This window comes from Carassius carassius, chromosome 19, assembly GCF_963082965.1.
Source record: "Carassius carassius chromosome 19, fCarCar2.1, whole genome shotgun sequence".
NCBI classification, from domain to species: Eukaryota; Metazoa; Chordata; class Actinopteri; order Cypriniformes; family Cyprinidae; genus Carassius; species Carassius carassius.
Window position 1 is genome coordinate 9,731,413 of NC_081773.1, and position 22,041 is coordinate 9,753,453.

The following is a 22,041-nucleotide window of genomic DNA, read 5'->3' on the forward strand; positions in this document are numbered from 1 at the left end:
ATGTTTTTTACCTTGTCATTCCACACCTGTATGAAAATCTGGCTAAGATAAAAGCATATTGTGACAAAAAGTGGTCTCCAAAAAGTCAGAAAAGCACATTAAAATCATCCTGTCACTGTGTTATCATGAAGTAAAACTATTAAAACCCTTTTATAATCTTAATGAAACTGAAATAAATTTATATTTAAATATAAGATGAGAAACATAACATAAAAAAAGAAATGTTGCCTTGGAGGCTACCTGAAATACAGTAAAGTTAATACTAAAACTTAAATAAAAAGAAATTAAAACTATAGAAATATATAATTAAATATTGACAAGCTCCTAAAAAAATGACTAGAACTTTGTAAATTAAATTATTTTAATACCACATAAAAATACTTAAATAACACTGGCCATAACATATTAATGCACCACTTTCAATTATGTGTATACACAAATCATTGAAGATGGTAAAAGGCCATTTTTGGGTGGATTTCCTCACACAAATTTTCAGAAGACTGTATATATTCTTCTAAACATCTCCTTTAATATCCACATAGTGTAGAAAGAAAATCTTGACTTTGAATTGTGCATTTTTTGAGTGAACTATTCTATAGCTGTTGGACCTCTCTAGAATCCTATATCCTTATGCTTTACCCCGTTAGCGTTGCCTTTTCAGCCATAGATCAGATTGAAACATTTCCAACAGTGATTATCCCTTTCATTGTAGTAATGGATTTAATCAGTGTCTGGGAAAGTGGCCTTTAGAGTTTTACCCTGCAGCATTTTAAGTTTTTTCATGTTTCTCTTGCTGTCTTTGTCTTTCCCTTTTGGATTGATGTGAACTGCTGCTCACCCCACATACCATCACATTCAGATCACACACAGACGGGCCCTGTGGGTCCTCTTTTATCAGCTCTACGAGTGTGTGTGAGGTCATTGTGTTTATCTGCATGTGTACGTTGTTTGGATGTGTAAGATTTTCAGTTTTGTGTGCTGCAGATGTTTGAATCTTAACCCCTTCCTCTTCACGCTTCATTTGAAGTCCTTTTCCATTCATCTGGGTTTCCTTTAAATAAACCTTGCTGTATATTTGCGGTGTCAGAGAATGTGTGTGTTTGTGTGATAAAGACGGTCAGAGTGAGAAACTGTTAAAGCACTTTTTTCTCTCATCCCATCTCTTCAGAAGAAAAGATTAAATCCCAGTCTTTTCCTTTCCCGCAGCCCTCAGGGAAATGTTATCCAGAGAGGATACAGATTTGCCTACAGCTCTCTGAGAGAGTCTTAGCAAAGCAGAAAACCAAAAGGGGAGTGAATTAACGGGCAAACGTGAGAGAAAGACACTGTATTTTTACTTTACAAGCAGGTAGTTTAATTAGACATGGAGGAAATGAATGTTTGGCACAGGGAGAGAGAGAGCCATGATGTATTTCTTGGTAATGATCAGCACAGTTTGGCTTCGCCGTGGGCCTTCACCCCCTGAAGAGTTTACTGCCGCGTGATGAATTTAACACTGTGGAACAATCAGCAGCTCTTGACTTCACTGTTAGGCAATTTTACACTCAATTTTGATGAACTATCTGTGTACTAAATCACTTTAACGATGTTACAATTGTCATAGATTGTTAGGAAAATATTTTGCGTCACGCTTTAATAAAAGCATAGGGCATCTCTGTGCCATTTTCAGAGTGCTGAATCTTTTACTGCCTAGACGTTCCCAGAATGCACTGATAAAAAAAGTGTTTGATGTTCAAGGATGCTGTAAATTTATCAAAAACTACAGAAAAGAATTAGTTTAATACAAATAAATGCAGTTCGTTTGAACTTATATTATTACTTGTATTATTCAAATAATCCTGAAAGTGTAGCAGCACAACTGTCTTTAACACTATAATAATAAGAAATGTTTCTTGAGCAGCATATCAGCATATTAGAATGATTTCTGAAGGATCATGTGAAACTGAACACTGGAGTAATGATGCTAAAAAAAAATACAAATCAACATGGGCTCGTTGGAAATACGTGTCTCTAAATACATTCCTGTAGCTCAATTGGTAGAGCATTGCGCTATCAAGCGCAAGGTTGGGGGTTCGATTCCCCTAATTGTCACACAGTTACCTGAGGAATATCATGTTATGCATTCAAAACAATTTAAACATGCTGCAACATTTGAAAATTGATAATTTTGAAAGTTTGGAGAGTTCAAAGCTGCATATAGGGAACTTCAAATGGCATGGATGCATCAACAAATCTGTTTTTATACCAGTTTTGCATTTGTTAACATTATCGTGAATAGTGTAACACTACTACTATATTTGAATCATGAACTTCCACAATCCGTACATGAAGCAATGCAATAAAAACACAGTAATACGTGCCTATATCAACGTAACAGAAATGTTCCAGGGTCACGCATTGAACCTGTGTTTTAGCACCACTCACTGGAAACTGCCTCGAAACATTCTCTAAGGTACGTAATAATGGCGTTGCAGAAATGCACTGTATTTAGCCTGGGTTGAAAAATAATTAAGCTTCACAATCACAGGAATAAATTACATTTTAAAATATTGTAACGTTTTTACATAATGAGAATTATTTTAAACATTACATCATATTTGTCAGTTCATTTGTGTTATTGGGGAATTTACAAACTGCATGAAATAAAATTTTGAAAATTAGAATTAATTGGGGGAAAAAAAACATACGGTATTTTCCAGTGTGACTTCATAATTGTTAGTAGTAATTTGGCATGCCACATCTGTCTTTCTCTTGTCCTGTAACCACTCCCCCTCTAAGTGCTGTGCCTGGTTAACTGTCAGTCTGTGTTTGAAGCATCTCTAGTGGCAGGGTTTCTTATGACAGTCTAATTATTGCCTTTATTTATTCATGTGCTGGTTTGGGCTCAGCTGGGCTCCTCCTTTGATAGCTGCCGCTGTGCCCTTTAGCTTAGAGTCAGAGAACCTGTTAAAAGACACGTTTATCTCTGGTACATCCTCTTACACTTGGGGAAAATCATCTGGTGTCAGCCTAAGACTGCACACCCCCGGGCCATTCATATTCGCGAAATGGCAAGCTCCATTTCGATTGGCTGATTACATAAATGTAGCTTTTCTTATGCTGCCTTCACACGTGAATGATCGTATTTCCAAGATGGCTGCATATGAACAGTATGATGTTGAAATTACCAGTGAAACAATTTTTTAATATGTAATGTATTTCTGTGATAGCAAATCTGTAGTTTCATTGGTTACTACTCCATTCAGATTTGCTGCTTGTTAAACATTTCTTATTATTATCAGTGTTGAAAACAGTTGTTTATTTAAAAAAGGAAAGTTTTGTATCATTATAGAAGTCACTTTTGATCAATTTAATGCATAACAGTCACTTTTAGACTGTTTATGGTCATTTTGCTCAAGATTTTTCTTTCATTGTATTGATAAATGCTGTGTCAGAATGCATTAGCAGCATGTTATGTGTTAATGTGAGTGTGAGTTTTAGCGTTTAGGTCTCATAGGGCCTGATCTTAATGAGGCAGCAGAATGGATGTTCAGGAAGCGCATGCCAAAGCACTAACATTAAATAGCTGCAGTCTAATAAGATAAATACAGTAATTAAGTTATGAGAGTGCTGCATCCACACACAAATACACAGCCAGAGGACATACAGGAAGGGTGCATGATCGAGAGAGAGAAACAGTGGGATGGCTTGTCCTTTCTCATCTGTTCCTTCCCATTTAACATAATGCATGCTTGTGTTTACAAGGCTTCTTTACTGGTATACACTCACATACCTGAGGCTTTGAATACAGTTGGTTCCTTCCTGTTTTGACTGAATAAATTGCAGTAATAACTGTAAACTTTAAGGCATGGGCTGGATATCAGAGTGGAGAAGTTATTTAAAACAGTAGCTATCCAAACTACTTAATTTAAATTACAGTCTAGTTACTCTTTTAATAAAAATTAGTTACCCCACAAACTAAGGTGTTTTTTTTTTTTAATTTAATATATATGTATCTGATGACAATAATGCTAATTTAATGTAGCCAAGGGGATTTTAGACTGGGAATTTTTAAATGAAAATCCAACCTCATGACATTAACTTAAACATATACTTTTGCGTTAATAAAACTGGAAAACCCCAATTTATGTAACTTGACGTGAACATAATAATGAACATAATATATATAATTAAAAACAAGGTCTGAAAAGTCTCAAAGGGAATCACATTGATGAATAATTTTTTTTTAGATGTTCAGTAGAATGAATATGACTTTGATTCATTTGACTCCAATAACTCTACCATTTTAAATCAGTTCAGTGGAAAGATTCAAACTTTTTGAATCGATTCTATAGAATGAATCTGACTAGTTGAACTGGAATAAATTGGCAGTTTTAAATCAGTTCAGTAGAATGAATCTGACTTTTTGAATTGATTCATTTGAATGAATCTAACCATTTTTAGGCAATGGTTTGCTAAAATAAATCTCTCACTGAAATAAGTTTTGAGTGAATCTGACAATTTTAATTTGTTCACTTAAAATAAATTTAAATCATTTAAATGGTTCACTAGAATGGATCTGACTTTTGAATCAGTTAACAAGAATGAATCTGACTGTGAATTTGTTCATTTAAATAAATCTGTCATTTAAATAGTTCAATAGAATGAATCTATTTGAATTTATTCACAACAGTAAATCTGCTGTTTTAAATCCGTTCACTAGAATGACTCTGACTTTTTGAACCAGTTCACTGGAGTGAATCACTCCAACACTATTTATGAGGAACAGGACAGTTTAGAAGATAAATTCAGTTAGCCGCTTTCTAGCTCTGCTAAGCATAAAGTGTGTATTGTGACGTGACTTGCGGTATGTTTACTTTTTCTTTTTATTTCAGACATGTTTGCATGTGTGTCTTTAGGAAAGTGAGGGAGTGTTGTAAGAACAGGTATAAGAGATGAATGTGTGTTATTGTATGTTTGAGTGGAGAATGGAAAATCTGGTCTGCACTTAGTCAGCACCAATTACACTGAAGAAATGTGTCTGTGTGAGGATGTCTCCTGCTGTCTCACATGTCTGGGGTCACTAAGAGTTGTGTGACTTACTGTACAGGAGATGCGCTATCAACTCTTTCAACTCTCCTCTATGAGCTGTGTGAGCTATGTGTATGTGCTTTTGCATTTTGGTCTCAAAACATCTCATCTGACGTAGGTGATGTGAGCGAATCAAATTAAAGCAATGTGAATGGCCAGCTAAAATATTATTGGGCCTCATTCATGAAACATGAGCAGAGTGAATTTCTGTTCATAAATAATTCTCAGTATCTTAATATTTTCATAGTGCAGAATACAGTTTTTTGGCCAGTAAGAAAGTAGTCATGTTCAGTAAATGTTCTCAATTCCCTTTTGTTAGGGTGGCAGAAAGTTCATTTGGCCTGTATTTGACCACAGGCTCGCTGATCATTCTGACATCTTATTCCTCATACAGATATCTTAACACTTTCCCAGTTTGTCTGGGAAAAACCGTCTTCTCCTCCTGGCAATGTCAGTCAGCAACTTGGCAACATAGCAATTGTTCATTGGACATTGTTTGGAAACAAGAGGTAAGATGGAGCGCTGACGGGCAGTGAATCATCTGCCCTGATCAAGCGCTGAGTAACAAGTGGAGACGGAGTGAAAGAAGGAAATGTTCTGGACAAATCTGTTGACTTAGATGAGGCCGCGATGACTGAGCTGCAGGCAAGTGTGAATCACCTCTGAATTTTGCTACTCCTTTCGTTTTATTCACTCTGTGCCCTCTGGATTTTCTCACATCTGAACACAGTCCTGCTGTGTTAGTGTTAAACTCTAGTTTCTGAAGGCATTGCATTAGATGTCTCAAAGGTTCTGCAGCGAAAGATATATACATACCCACAAAAAAATAAAAAACGTCTTTTCCATTGTCGTGTTTAGTTTAGTGTTTTTTTTTTGTTTTTTGTTTTTTTTGGTTTCTTAATTTATTCTTCTGAGCCCCTCATTTGTTTGTTTGTTTCTTGTATTCATTCATTCATTGGTTTGGTTATTCATTCAGGCATTCATCATTTTGCTTTTTGATAGTTTGATTGTTGTTAAGTCTTTTGATAGATTTATTGTTGGTTAGTTAAGTATTTTGTGCAATTGCTTGTCCGTTGTTGTTTTGATTGCTTCATATTGATTTTGTTTGTTAATTTGTTTATTGGTTCATTTTATTTATTCACTGATCCATTGTTTTCATTTAGTCAGTCATTCATTCGATCAGTTTTTTTTTTCTTTTTTCGATCAGTCATTTATTTGTTTGCTAGCTTGATTATTTCTTTGGTTTCTTGATTGATTTGATGTTTCCTTAATTTATTAGTTAAGTAGTTCATTCATTGTTTTCTTCAAATAAATATTGTTAATTTGTTAAGCGTTTCTTTCATATTCATTTGACTTTAATTTTTGTTGGGTCCTTTTATTAATTCATTCATGTGTTTGTTCATTCATTGATTCCCTATTAATTCATTCATTCATTAGAAACCTGTTATATGTTTGCTAATTTGATTCTTCTTTGGTTTCTTGATTCATTTTGTAATTCGTTAGTGTTTAGGTACTTGTTTCATGTTCATGTTTCATAATATAAGTGTTCAGTTAATCAGTGATTCCTTCATTCTTTTGTTTCATTTCTTCTTGATTTTACTTCAAACATTCATTTTTCATAAATTTTTGCGTTCCTTGGTATTCTTGTTCATTCATTAATGTCTTTTTTAGATTGCCAACATTACATGAAATGTCGTTCATGCTGAATCTTTTTTGTAATTGTGTTTTTATCTTTATTTTTCTCAGTAGCTGAGAGGTTGTGATTATGTTGAAGTGATATCATGGTGTGTATAAGTGCCACCTGCAGTGCTGTGTAGGACTCTGTAGAGCTCATGCTCTCCCTCTCTATTGTTGAGTAAATGAGAGAGACATGTTCACATCATGATCATTGTGTGCAGATGTGTGAGATTCATGTGAAGATAATCTAGATCAGATCCCGTCCCTGTGTTTGAGTGTGTGCCGGATGTGCGTTGCTAAAGGACACTGGTGTGATTTCCTCAGACTGTGCGTGTGTTTGTGTGTGCGTGCTTAGAGGAGTCCCGGTGTGTGTTTGTGCGTGTGTATCTGGAGGCCATGACCTCTGCTCACTCTGACATTGATACACTGCGCTGAAGCCGCGTGCTGTGCTGCTCGGCTGGGCGGCAGTGGGTTTGAGACACAGGCACACATCAGAAATGACCTTCTATGAGCAGAGAAAATGGAGACGGGTGCAGGACTCAATCACTGGTGCAGAAATGATGCATGTTAACGAAACATCTCTACTGATACGCTCTGGCCCCTACAGCGATTTAGGAACTCCCCGGAGTACACACAGACACACACTAGATAGTCACTCAACCTGTTTTCCTAGATAAACGTCATTTGCAAATTAGTGATCACTCGGTGATGTCTTTCTATGCCCCTCTCTCTCTCAGATTTGGAAAGAAGAAAGAAGAGAAGAGCAAGACGGAGACAAAAATGAATGTGCAGAAGCAGACATCAGAAATTCTGAGCGAGGAAGAGTTGGAGAGGATGAAGGAAGAGAGAGAAAGGTGGGATTGATGTCATTACACCATAACACCACAGTGAATCACTATCAAAACCTAGTGAGCTGTCTTGCTTTCTTTTGCCTACATAGACAGCATCCTGGTTTGGAACACTTTACAGTGGCAGCAACATTAAAATATCTTACCGACCCCACACTTTTGAATGGTAGTGTATAGAATACACATTGTAACATTGCATTATGGGATTGCTACCAACATTTTGGAACAAACCCCTTACCAGTCACCCCCCCCCCCCATTTTTGGCATGGAGACACAAATGACATACCCAAAATAAAAAGGATACATGTACATAATCAACATATGTTCACAAAGCTGACACTTCAAGGTTTACTGTTAAGGAATCAGAATCACTCAGATTGTTATGATAATAGAGATGTATAAGCTCAAACATAAAAACAAAAATATTAAAAACACATTTTTTACATGTATAAAAAAAAATTTGATGTTGGATATGATTTTAGAAACATAGTGTAGCTCATGACTATAATGCCTTAAAATGCTGCCTATGTAGGCAACTGAATTATGGAGATTGTTCTTATGCAGTTTTATAGGAGTCAGGCTTAGATCCCTTGAGCCAGCATAAAAGCAACAGTGGCATGTTAATACCCTCCAGAAGTAAAAGAAATTTGGGAGTCAAGGCTTAAAAGAGGACGACTCATTTCCAGTAACCTGTGAACGGGCAAATGATCTGAGACACACTGCACAAAAACAAATAACATTTTCAAAAACGTATAGCCCTCTCAATAAATAGTCAAGCAATTTTTTAAAAGGTTGGTTTTCAAAATAGTTAAGGGTTAAGGCCCTTTCACACCGGATGCGTAATGAAAAAGCGAAACGAAAAAGCGAATAGTTCGCGTCAAAACCATTCACATCAGCCGCGACGCGAATTTGCGATGTCTGTGACGTTCAGAGAGCTTCAACATTCCAAAACTTTCGCGCCGACAGTTGAGAAAATGGACACTTCAGCATCATCATCCAGTGAAGACGAGCTTTTCATTTTCTTTAAAAGACAGAAAAGAAGGTTTTGGGTGCACCCAGTCCTAAACAACAGAGTCTGAAGGGGAGCATGCCAATCTTGTACAGGAGCTAAAACTTTATCATGGCCGGTTCCGCACTTACTTTCGGATGTCTGTGGGACAATTCGAGGAGCTCCTTCAGATAGTGGCACCGCATCTGACGAGACAAACCACAAACTTCAGGGAACCAATTGATCCGGAGCAGCGTCTGGCAGTCTGCTTAAGGTGAGCTGTCCTCTTAAAAACATCAGCCCATAGAACTACTGCTAAAATTCGCGCTCTGCAGCGTCTGTGAACACAAAGCCCGCCTACTTTGATTTGATTAGTCATCTCAAATATTCTGACACTTTGACGGGCAATGACAGGCCAATGAGACTCAGATGAAGCCTTTTTGTCGCCTCAAAAGTAAAAAAAAATCGTCATCGAAGCGAAAAAAATAAAAGTCGTTTTTTCACCTCAGCACATTCGCGTTCGGTGTGAAAGCACTCATTACACAAACCGCTGATCAAAAAATAATACCATCGCGCAAATTATTCGCGCGTCAAAATCGCGTCCAGTGTGAAAGGACCTTTAGATGCACTTTTTACATTTAAAGCTGTTGCTATATGCATACATATACAAGTAAATTATGACTGCTAAAATGTGCAATTGACCATTGTCCCAAGCAGTTGATTTCATACATTGTTTATTTTTTAACATAATTTCAGCTAAAGCAATTCCCTACATTAACACAAAACAAACCTCTTCTGGATGATACAAGAGTCTTATAAACTCAAAAGTAAGCTGGGAAAAAATCATTACCTGCCATATGGAAGAAAGGTATAGCTCATTACTGTCATGTATGACACACATGGTTTTAGATGACTCATTGTATTACACGCAGGATTAGATCTCTTATTTTTTGTCCCTTTCCCTCTCATTCACTCTGTAGGACTGACAGCTTTTTGTGGTCCATTACTGAGATGGCATGCAGCACTAGATTCCTCTTCCTCTCTCTATCTCTGTCTCTCGGCATGTGATGTATATTCTGCCAGAAGACAGGAGAAAAGGATATATTTAGCTGAGATGCAGGGATGTTTTTGCAGTCATTATTTTGTGTGGTGTTTGCCGAGGCTTATTTGGACTTGGAAACGTGTGAAGTGTGAGCTGGAGCCATGCTGTTCTCCTCCATATGCTCCAGAGTGGCATTTGTTCAGAGAGAGACTTTATTGACTGAGCATGTTTTAGCTCCTTAGAGAGACAGAAAAGGAAAGAGGGAGAGAGGAAATCAGCTGGATGTGTCCGAAAGCTCTTTCTTGACCTTTCCAGTTTATTGTGTTTTTGAAAGTGTAAATACGATTCAAGTTCTAGCAGTTGCGTTCTCATTGCTTGTGTGATTTGCTCAATGGCTCAGTTGAAATTTCAGACCAAACACTTCCGGTCAAGTGTTTGGAATAATTATTTTTGAATGTTGTTAAAAAGAGTCTCTTATGCTCAAGAAGGCTGAGTTTATTTGATAAAAAATAATAATAAATAGAGTAATAACAGTAATGTAATAATAGTGTAACATTTCACAATTTTACTGTTTTTTACTGCATTTCGAACCAGATAAATGAAGCCTTGGTGAGCGTAAGAGACTTATTTATATTTAGACTTATTTTAATTTCACACTTTTGAGCAAACAGCGTAAATTATAATAATCATTAAAGCAATTTAGGTTGACATCAGCTTCTCTGTGTTACAGAATTGAGGCCAAGCACCAGGAATTGAGGCAACGCCAGGTCCGGGACCGCTTCTCCCCACCTGACGTGGAGGATGATGACCTGGACCCCAACTACGCCCGCATCAACAACTTCAGGGAGCGTGGATCACCTTCCCAGCCACACTACGGGAACCGCAGCCCTTCCCCGCAGAGACCACCGCCCCCAGTGTCCCACAGCCGAGAGCCGTCCGCAGAAGACCCTCTGGACGGTCTGTACGCCAAAGTCAACAAACAACGAAGCCCTCCACCTCCTGCTGCAGACAGGTAAATATGCATATATTCGAATACCCTGCTGAAAACATTCTTTAAATAAAATCCATTTCATCTCGTTTATCACATCTGAATGAAATGCCTGGCATAAGTACAAAAACAGCCTGTTCTGTACTATTACTTTTTAAAACTAAGGACTCAGAGAGATAAAACTAATCAGTTCTGTTTGAATGAGTCATGTTTGTAGCTGTCATAAATACCTGTGATGCATGTCAGCTGAATGCTATATTAATACAGCATGTTGCCTGGCAACTGTAAAGAAGCCAAAACGGTAATAACACACTTTAATAACAAGTTCTTTCTCACTGTGGCTTGTAATTCTCATAACCTTTAGACACAGAGTCACAGCTGTAAACCCAGAGGAGCTGCTCTAATATTGATTCTCTCATTTTTGCTGGACACATCAGCTCAGTCTGCAGCTCTGACACAGCTATGCTGTTAATTCTGTTCTTTTGATTGAGCTTCAGGAATATATCAAAGTATATATGTCATGTGCCTCCACCTATGGTGAAGTAATGCATTAGCCTTGAAATTTAAATCAAGAACTGCATTTTTATGGCAGGACACCCCAGATAAATAGGGTGAGAAAATAAATAACTGATAGATGTCACCATATTTCCCCAGCTGATAGATTACATTAAGAATTGCACACATTTTCTTGTATCACAAGATTTCTGAAGTGTTGTGTTTAAATATGCAACTGAGGCATTATCTTATAATACATTTCCAGGACAGAAACTAAAATGCTGCATAAAGCTAGTTTCGTTTTGTTTTTCAGAGGGGATTTTTATATAATTTAGAAATCAGAGAATGCTGTATAAAAAGTATTCTAAAAAAAACAAAATCACCATTTTAGGAATAAAATGTTGTAAGGATATTAGGCAAATTATAAAGGAACAAGCATCTCTGTAACCACTTTTAGAATATGGAGAAGAATAAAACTTTAAAGTTTGTTGTATGTAATTGCCACTGATGTGGAGAATTTTGTCTCAGTGCAGGAGAAAAAAAAACTAATTTTAAAGAGATTTACAGGTGTCATGTAATAAATATAATTCATACATTTAAGTGTATTTGGTCCCACTTTATATGAAGTTGCCTGAACTACTATGTTCTCATGTTTGAATAAATATTTTGATACAATGCACTTACGGTGTTCATACATGTCATTTCTGTCTCCATGCCGAAAATCGGGGTATACTGGTAAGGGGATAAGTACATTACACATATAAGTGCCTATAGTGTCTATCCTGAAATAAATAACACAGATTACTTTTTGTTTTGACTGACAAATACAAGTAATAACTTCTCTCTTATAAAGAAAAAGTAATGCAAAAGTAACTAACAAGCTCCTGTAGTACATTATTGATACCTGAATGTCTTTTTCCCATCATCTCTGTGGCAATTTCTGATTGGATATTTGGGTCACAAGGAGTTTCATTGGGAAAAAGGAAGGTCTCAGCATGAGGGGTCAGTTTTGGTCAGATACAGTAGTTGGCTGAAGGAAACTCATTTATTTGTGTGAAGGGAAAGATGTCTGCCACACAGAGACCTATCGGCTATAACTCAGCTCATTAAGGATGTATCTTTGTCATATGCATCACTGTATGACACTTTGTCTGACTCTGTAGCCAGGCGTCTCCTACAGCCTCAGTTTTTGATAAATAATTTTATTTCCTTTAGCTTTTCACACTCTGTCAGGGGGTTCGAATGCTGCTGCATTTTCATATCTGCCCTGCATAAGGGGAGTATTTTGAGGAAATTCATGCTGATAGGCTGCTGATGGGTAAATTAAGGATGTGAATGAGACTAGCATCAGTGACTCTGGTGTCAGCATGAGTGTGCTCTCGTCACATGTGAAGAGTTTGTTAAACAGTAGAGTCGCTCTGTTGTATGGCCGGTGTCTGATTTGAAAGCGTCTTCTGAGAGTCATTAAAGCGACTCGGTTATTTAGACAGACAGGCAGTTTAACACACACCCTGCTGCCCACCGCTGTCATAAAAAGAGTCTTTTTAGTGTTTGTAGTGGCTTATATGGTCAGTAGTGAAGCTCAGCAGGATTCTGTGCATCTACATTTTTCATGTAAAAATAACAATGCATTGTCCAAGAAAAAGTGCTTTCACCCTCTTTTGGCCCATCTAGTTCACCCAGAACTGGACATGTAGTCACTTTTACTCACTCCTATGTAGTACTGTGCTATGTGAATGTATTTACATACCATGAAATAAACAATATGGCAAAATCCTTTGGAACACAGTTTAAGATTTTTAGATTTAGTCCGAGAGCTCTCAGTCCCTCCATTGAAGCTGTGTGTACAGTATACTGTCCATGTCCAGAAAGGTAAGAAAAACATCATCAAAGTAGTCCATGTGACATCAGAGGGTCAGTTAGAATTTTTTGAAGCATCGAAAATACATTTTGGTCCAAAAATAGCAAAAACGACGACTTTATTCAGTATTGTCTTCTCTTCCGTGTCTGTTGTGTGAGAGAGTTCAAAACAAAGCAGTCTGGATATCCGGTTCGCAAACGAATCATTCAGTTCACCAAATCGAATGACCTGTTTTTGCAACTTTGTTTCCATGCATGGCCTAGACAGACTTTGCATTGAAGTGTGTCTGCATAGTACATCTTAGTTTCATAATTGCTCTCCGTTTTTCTTTCAAATGCAATTACACTGAATAAAGACATTTTGAAGCTGAGTTTTAAATCAGGAAAACTAAACTCCTAAAGCAGCACACCTTTATTGGCTATTTTCTGGGTCCAAAATTAACGCTCAATGAGTGCCAAAAACAATTCAAATCTCGAGGGTGAGTAAATAAAACTGAGCTGCTCTCCAGTAGTGGTAACCTAATAAAGAACTGTGCAATGCATGGTTTAAGGGTCAGTGACGGAAGTGTGTGCATGATTTTATGAGGAGGACAGAATCTTTCCAAATCTAGTTTAAACCACATCCACCAATATTTTAGGAATGACCTTTTTGTATTCATGTTAGTTTCAAAGTTTAATACGTTTTTTTTTATTTTATAAATTCGCATCTGATTTAACCATCAGGTATATTTGCATATACCACATGCCTTGTGATGGTAATTTTTTTTTTTATTATAATATCAGAACAGTTGTTTCACTCTGACACTTTTGACTTGATGCCCTAAAATGATCATAAATATCAAAATGAATTTTAATTAAGAAACTCAAAGCTCTTAGAAATGTTCTTTAGGTTTTTTTTCTATTGTTCAAAGTAGTGTTGTCACGGTACCAAAATTTCAGTATTCGGTACCGATACCAGTGAAAATCCACGTTTCTCGGTACCAATTTCAGTACCAAAGCAAAACACAAAAATATGCTAATTAAAAAAAAAAAACTTTTTAGCACTAAAAATAAAACCAATGCCATTGTTTATACTTATTTACATTTGTGTTTAAAGTTTTTCTACAAGTTATATAATTATGAAAAACAGTGAACAAGTTTCACCCAAATTGAATTTGTCTTTTAATTTATGAAATTTAAACATTTTATTTCTGGTAAATAAAGGGGATTTTCTATTAAAATTAAAACGTAAGAAATATTGTGATTTATTTCTTTAAAAAATAAAGTTTTATACATTTTTTCAACATTAGTAGCAGTATCACATACATTTTACTAAATAATAGTAATATTTCTAGCACAATGCCTTTATGTAAAAATTAACTTTTAGGCCTAATGAATGCATATTTGTCATTTTAACTGAACTTAAAACTGGTGGTGATGCTTAAGATATTTTTGGTCATTGATGGTTTCTGTAAAAAAAAATAGTAATAGATCATATTAATTATTATTCATATTAATTATTATTAAAAGATAATACTACTACTAATTCTACTATCATACTAATGTATATCCAATGCACTATGAATTGATGAGCTGCTGGGTTCATGAATATTAATCACGTTGTCTGCGTTCGGTCAAACTGATTTGCTGAAATCAAAACAGGGACGGTACTTAATCAGCGCCAGCCAATGAAATTGCCATTTGCGCATTAGCTCCGGAGAAACCGGTATGTCTTCTGCTTGTTCAAAAATGAATATGAATAATTCTAAATGAACTCCATTACAGGAAAAGACAATAAAGAATAGTTTACATATAGCGTGTCGATTCAGCGTGGTAAGACTCTCGCTCTCTCTCTTTTGCATGTATGAGAAACTGAAAAGATCGCTTGATGGAGAGAGAGAACTCTGAAGCTCAGATGCTGAAATTAATGCAAGCGTCATGTGCTTCAGTCTATGTAGTAAACAAACCCGCACATCTCTGCCATTCATTAATTCACACAGAGACGCGCAGAACACGGATTCATATTTCAAGCAACATGCGGCTTAACATTTACAGATACTGGTCCATATGGAGATTTGATTTGATTAATTTATGCTAACTTTGACAAATTATATGACTGTCCATATTAAAATGTAAGTTTCATTTTCATGACTGGATTTTGAGATTCCGTCCTCATTTTCTGCTTCGCGGAAATCATAGCGCTGAACCGGGTTTGAACGGGACCTCTGTACTACCGGTACTTAAAGAAATCTGGTACGGTCACATTTACATTTTTTTAGTACCGACTTGGTACCGAAGTACCGGGTCTTTTGACAACACTAGTTCAAAGTATCCTGAAAAACCTGTTTCCACAATGATAAGAGTAAGAATTGATAATAAACAGTGTTTCTCAAGCATCTTGAGCAAATCAGCATATTAGAAAGTTTTTTTGTGAAAAATACACAACACCAAACTTTTGAACAGTATTGTATTTTTGTATGAGTGAATACAAAAATAATACCATTTTAAATGATGCAAAAGATAGCCTGACTCATGCCAATGCAAGTGATTTGAGCAATTGAAATCTAAGACATAAATCTCTTATCATCCAAACAACCAATACCAGAGACCTTCGTTTCCCCTCTCCATTCCTCTTTTCATCTGAGCGCTCTGGAGCATTGGAGAGGCAGGCAGGTGAAGGACGTGGGGAATGTGGTGAGAGAAAAGAGTGAGGGGCTCTTGAGGTTCTCCTCATGAGAGAGAAGCAATCGAAGAGCTATTTGGCATTGGTTGTGAGAAGAAGGGTCTGCAGCAAGCTGCTCCTTCAGCCCTGAAGAGGCCCACCGCACTCAGCATGGAAAGTTACTATAACAACCAGACTCTCCAGAGCTCTGCTCCGCTCCAATTAAAAAATAATCATTGTTCTCTCCAGTGATAGAGAGGGATGAGGGAAACAGGTGGCTCTCTTATCTGCACAGGGGCAACCCAGTTCTTTAGAGACCAGTGGAGAGCTGCAGATTGCCAACCTTTGCCTCCACATCTCCAAAAACACTTCTAGAAACAAACACATGAGGAAAAAGTTGGGAATCGGTTTGATAAGAGCTAGGAGGAAGGGGTCCACAAGGTTTCTCGCTCTCCACCCGGCGCTCTAACTCGCCGTATGAATGCCGTGTCCTGGATGTGCTCGAGAACAATAGCCCCCACACTGTCCTAAGCAAACAGTCCTCCAGTGCTCAAAATAACCCCGCCGGGGTCAGTCCAAAACACGGCACAAACCCATCAAGAGCTACTCCACAGGTTACCAATGTCCACTCAAGTCCCCCATCAGCAGCCATTGTACCCAGATACCTCACTGAAAGATTTGGCCTATATAAAAAAACACAGTTAGCGCTTTCTCCTCCTCGTCTCTCCGCATGTTCCCTCCACCTCCTCCTTCCCCGCTTTCTTGAGGCCTGGAGCGCAGCCTCGCCATCAAAATAATTATAGAAATCACTAGATGGAGAAAGAAAAGCTTTTAGTGTTGGTTGTGTGAGTAGTGGAGTGCTTTTCTGCCCGTTAATTAATCAGCCATTCTGCTGAGCTGAATGAGAGCTGCAAGCGCGTTCGGCTGCTTTTAAAGAATGCCAGCCCGCTCCCTTAAGTGTCTCCTCGTATCTGCAAACCCTTCCCTGGTCTGACACCGCTTCTCTGTCTCTTATTCACCATCCCTCCTGCAATGAGGGTTTAATGTGTTTTCTGTGTGTCTGAAAGAAATGTAGGTAACCGTGTTGGAAATGGGCAAGATAGTAGTAGACTGTATTTCTAAAAAAGGCTTCAGTGTTTTATTGAAATGTCATTTTTAAATATAAATAAATATTATAATTAATACATGTTTTATAATATTAATACTACTACTACTACTAATAGCATTTATGTAACTTATAAATATTTAAATATTATATATTTAATTTACACACATTTACACACAAATAAATACATATTTTAATAAATGATATTATTGTTTTAAACCTTAGCTTGTTAAATGTTATGTATCTGTTATGATGGATATTCTGCAGGTCTAGCTGATCCCATAAAACTGATGACAGAACCTCCAATGCTTAATTTCCAATTTCTGAAAAGGTTTGATATCTGAATATATCAATAAATGTCTTAGTTTAGTCTCAAAACAAGTCTAGTTTAATTGAAAATGTTGGCTTCCAAAAAATACAATTGCAGGAATTTCAGTAAAGATAGCCATTCGTTTTTATTTTTTATATTATTATGATTATTTATTTAGTTATTTTTTACCTGAATTTTGTCTCTGATTGCAACTTCCTGCTTTGCAGAAAAAGTTGGATACCTATTGATCAGCAAACCTCCAAGTCAAAATTCACTCTATAGCAAGATCATAGAGGTTCAGTGTTCGTTTGGAAATCTTTTTGCACATTTCTTTGCCTGAAAGGTCAGACTTTGTGTGAATAGGCTTTGAAAGACTGAGAATGAAAGCATATAGAGGAAGTCTCTTCTGGTTTGTTGGGTTCTCGGAGTCCTTATGATTCATCTGGACTAATCTAGAGAACCGGACAAGTGCTACTAGTGCATTCCACCCCTGAGCTTTTCTCTTCCTCTCAATGCAATTCCCTCATTCTATTTTCCCCTTTTTCATTCTGCATTTCCTCCTCTCATATTTGTTCAAGAACTTCCTGCCTGTCACTCATTGAATAAAAGCAATTCCACATCATTCTCCCATTGAAGCACATACAAGAAAAAAAGCATGCACACTCAAACGCACACGTGTGTGCGCTCACACAAAGCATTCACTTAGCGGTTTCTTCTAGATGCATCTTGTAGCTTAGCAACAAGTCATGCCACTGCATACTGTGCTGTTCTGTTTTTGGAAACAGGAGGATGTGAAAGCTTATTTCTAAAAAGCAGAAATCGCAGATTTAAATTATATTCACCTCATTATTCCATCTCATCTTGATTGAACTGAAAGGCAAATGCTTTGTTTTCTTTCCTTTTTAGACCATTTTGGAGGTGCACAATTTTAGAATTGAGGGTTGAGGATAGAAGACTTGATTACTGCCTTACTCTTAGACACAGATTTGCCTACCCAGAATGCACTCTGGCTGCCGTACAAAGGCAGAGTCGGTGTGACTGGTGTTTTAATGAAACAGTCCAAGCACAAATTGAGCTTCACCTGCGAACGAGAGGACGCAGGAGGGGTCGGCGAACATTGATGGCCTGTCCAAATAATGTTACACCAGCCAAAATACTTCTAATTATTTCTTCAATTGCAGATGGCATATAAAAAGTGCCGTCACTTCTGGTTAGGGAGCCTGGGAGCCGGCCTGTCATTGCCGGCTATCTTTTGTTGTCAAATTTTATTTCTGAAAATGTCCACCAATTAGAGCGCCGAAGCTCGCCGCAAAATTACTCGAGGGGAGAGTTGTGGGAAATTGATTGATCTGGTTCTTTCCTCTCCTTGCCCAAACATGTTTATGTCCATTATGGCATCCGTGGCCTCGCTGTCTTCTTCACGATTGCTCATCTTTCTTGCCTGCTTGATGTGGGTCATGTTTCATCAGCAGGTTATGGGAATAAGGGTGCACTTTGTCTCTTCTGATGTAAATGATTGAATGATTCCATGTGACAATTACAGATTTAATGCTGCTTTATTAGATGGTAGTTTAGGTCTGTTGCTGATTGGTCAACACAGCGTTTCAGACATGCTAGGATATACGCTTAGCTGTTAAACACCTGTTAATCTAACTGCTGTGTAAATTGCTGCACAATATCATTTTAAACATACATGAAACACAACCCATTTTATTTGGTAATCTGATGTGTGTCCGAGTGAAATAGAGGATTCAGCATCAATGGGGTAGACGTTGACTCCTAAATTAAACATTTAAGAAGCAAATTCATGTTTTGACGGATTATAGAAGCACTCCGTAAACATGATTGTTCTGTGCTTCAGTTAATCGAGTTCAAATCTTCTCATAGGCAAACATTAATGCTGCATGCTATTATGAATAGACGTTTTAGCATATATACTATGATTTAAGTTAGATAAACAAGGACCATTTTGTTTTCGTATTAAGTATAGATTTGTTTCAATTTGATTCTGTCAGTTGTGTGGATAACCAAACAGTTGCTGGTCCCCATTGACATAATAGTAAAAATTTGGTCACACTTTATTTTAAATAAACACTTAAATGTATTTATTTGATTTATGCTATTACTAATTATTTCAGCAAAAAAAAAAAAACATCTGTAATTACACATGAATAGGGTTGGGAATCGTTAGAGATTTTCCGGTTCCGATTCTGGTTCCACCTAACGGTTCCGGTTCTGATTCCGGTTCCATTAAAATCATTAAACAATTATTAAGAAATAGTGGTAAGGAAAAATGCACAATACTCAACTACTCAATGCTCAATACTGTTTATTACTTACTGTCAACTTAATTTAAAGGTTGGCAATGTCAAAATGCAACATATATAACACTGTACAGATCTTCATAAGTAGGGTGGGGTATTTTTAGAAATTTTCTGGTTCGGCTCCTGGTTTCATTTAAATGAACTATGTTTTTTTACTATTTTACCTTCACTGAATGTAGCGTTGCTGGAAGGTAGTAAGTAATGTTGAGCTATGCTAGTCCATCAATCAGCATGTGTTTCAAAGTTGATGTTTTTTACACTATCAATAACGTTTTGCTTTTCAAGCAGGAATAAGCTTGTTGGCCAAATAGTCCCTTGAGGGCTGAGACACTTGTTAATTTCCCTTAATTAATGAAATATAAATGGTTAAACTTAAACATGTATACGCACTCTCCATAAAGTCCCTATTTTACAAATAATAATGCAGTGAGGAGATGGTGTGATGCAATGAGTGGTTTCCAAATTTTTAAACATCTACAATGCATTAAAATAAATATTTTCTATCACTTTGTTTATCACTCTTGAAATGACCTGTACACTAAATAATCTAACCCTCATACTTGCATAACAATAGCAATCTATTTATTTAGTGGTCCAAGTTGAAGCCAGTATGTATATTAATGACAGTATGGGACAAATATAATGCAATTTAGTGGCGGCAGGTGCAGTGCGCTGCCGTTAGATGTACAGTCAGACAAAACGATGTGCAGTTATCAAAGGCGCAAGTGCACATACAGTCGTGGGAAACAATGTGTTCGGCAATTAAAGACGGGACAACGCAACGTGTCTGTGGAATGCGCCGCGCATCATTGGAATCAATGTGCTCAGTAATTAAAGAGGCAGGGAGGCGTGTCTGTTATTCGGTTCGTGACATCCTTTACTGCAGCGGTTCTCAATTCCAGTCCTCGCGCCCCACTGCTCTGCATATTTTGCATGTTTCTCTTTGTTAACACACCTGATTTGTGCTGTGCAGCATCTTTAAACATGGACAAATGTGACATCATATACCTCTGTAAATCAATACAATTTAAATTCACGTCTTGCACACTTCAATGCACTTTGATTGGAACATATTGCTACGTTCGCTTCGAACTGGAATCATGGCTGAATATCCTGTGATGTCCACTTCGCAGGGCACTTATGTTCGAATAGAACAAATGTCTGAAGCGTTAAGAGAAACGTTCAAAATGTGCAGAGCAGTGGGGCGCGAGGACTGCAATTCTGCCGAATATTCAGAACACCGGCGCAAGGCTGCTCACAGCGCTTGGTCACGTGTTGCACCAGAACCGTTTTCGGAACCGAAACTTAGAAATTGCTCACGGTTCCTGTTATGTAAGTCATGTAAGTACTTGTGAATTCAGTTGCAGCTCTGAACAATGTGGACCACTGACACACTACTGAGTTGGTAGCTGTTATATGAATCATTTTTGCTGAGTCATTAAAAAAATGAATGATTTGTTCATGCTTATGTGGAGCAAATACGTGTTGAAAGTGTTTATGGATAAATTTTGATTGTCACTAATAAGAACAAGAATTTAAATTATTGTCACACATGTTTGTCTCTGTCTAGATCTCTGAGTGTGCTAGTGTTGTAATATGTTTATTTACAAAGTTATGTTCAATAAGTAAAAATAATTTACTAAGTTATACAGTAAGGTGCTCAAGCCTATACTTTATATTACATTTAATCATGGTTCATTGTGTCGCATGACCTTTCATACTTTATTGCTCGAATCCACAAAGCTTCTTTGTGTCCTCAGGGTTTTGTTGTTTAGTAAATTCAGATTGCAATGTCTTTTCTTCAGCTGCTTTCTCAGGTGTACTTACCCACTCAAGCTCTCGTTGTTGGCCTGGGGTAATATGGTAATAATGTGTGTTAAACAGGCATGATAAAGAGTGCTTGAATGGAATTGATTTTTGATTTGGGAGCTTGTGATTGACAGAAGCATGCCGATTATCAACCAGAGGAGCTTCTCTGAATTAAATTGGTGGATTACATCAAGATTCCCCTCGACGGCCCTCAGTGTGTTTCACATGCTCATTCGTTAGTGTGGATGTGTGTCGATTCCAGCATTTCTGTCCTGTTCTGTTGCTCTTCAGGTCAGAAATTTATGTCTTTCGTTTTACAGTGTATAAATCTTGCTCTTTTTACGACCTACAATGTTTTTTAGTCCATTTCAAAGATGAAGGAATGGATTGCTCTGTGCCATACGGCTCCGTTCGGCGTTTCTCTTGATGTCTGTGTCTCCATTGTCAAAAGCAGACATGTCTACTGGATTTATGCGTGCCCCTCCAGCTTTAAACCATCATTTATCCAACTCTTAAGATCCGCTGACCTGAAGTTTCTCTCCAGCATTAAACCATTAAAAGACAGAGAGAGGGGTTGTCCTCAGACCTAGCAGGGGGTTTTGTCGAGACAAAGAGGGGAAAACTGTTCACTGGGGGTTACTAGATGAACAGTGAGATGTGAACGAGGCGAGATGGAGGATAAAAGAGCTGAGATCTTGTACACATATCACATGGTGTGCGTCTGTGTGTAATTCTGTCATCATTTACTCTCATGATTTTCCAAACCTGCATGAACACAAAATAGATAAACAAAATAAAAGATGTTTAGCAGAATATTCATGCTGCGGTTTTGCATATAATATAAATGATCGGTGACAAACAGCTGTCTAGCTCCTAAATAGACA

General features: G+C 37.3%; 1 protein-coding gene across 1 annotated transcript in view; it reads left to right on the forward strand.

Moving 5' to 3' along the window:
* Positions 1-22,041, forward strand: part of pard3bb (par-3 family cell polarity regulator beta b) — a 314,959-nt gene that overhangs the window by 224,785 nt on the left and 68,133 nt on the right. Inside the window, exons 19-20 of the mRNA XM_059499737.1 lie at positions 7,485-7,601; positions 10,356-10,637. Coding sequence (XP_059355720.1) covers positions 7,485-7,601; positions 10,356-10,637 — 399 coding nt within the window. The remainder of the gene's footprint in view (positions 1-7,484; positions 7,602-10,355; positions 10,638-22,041) is intronic.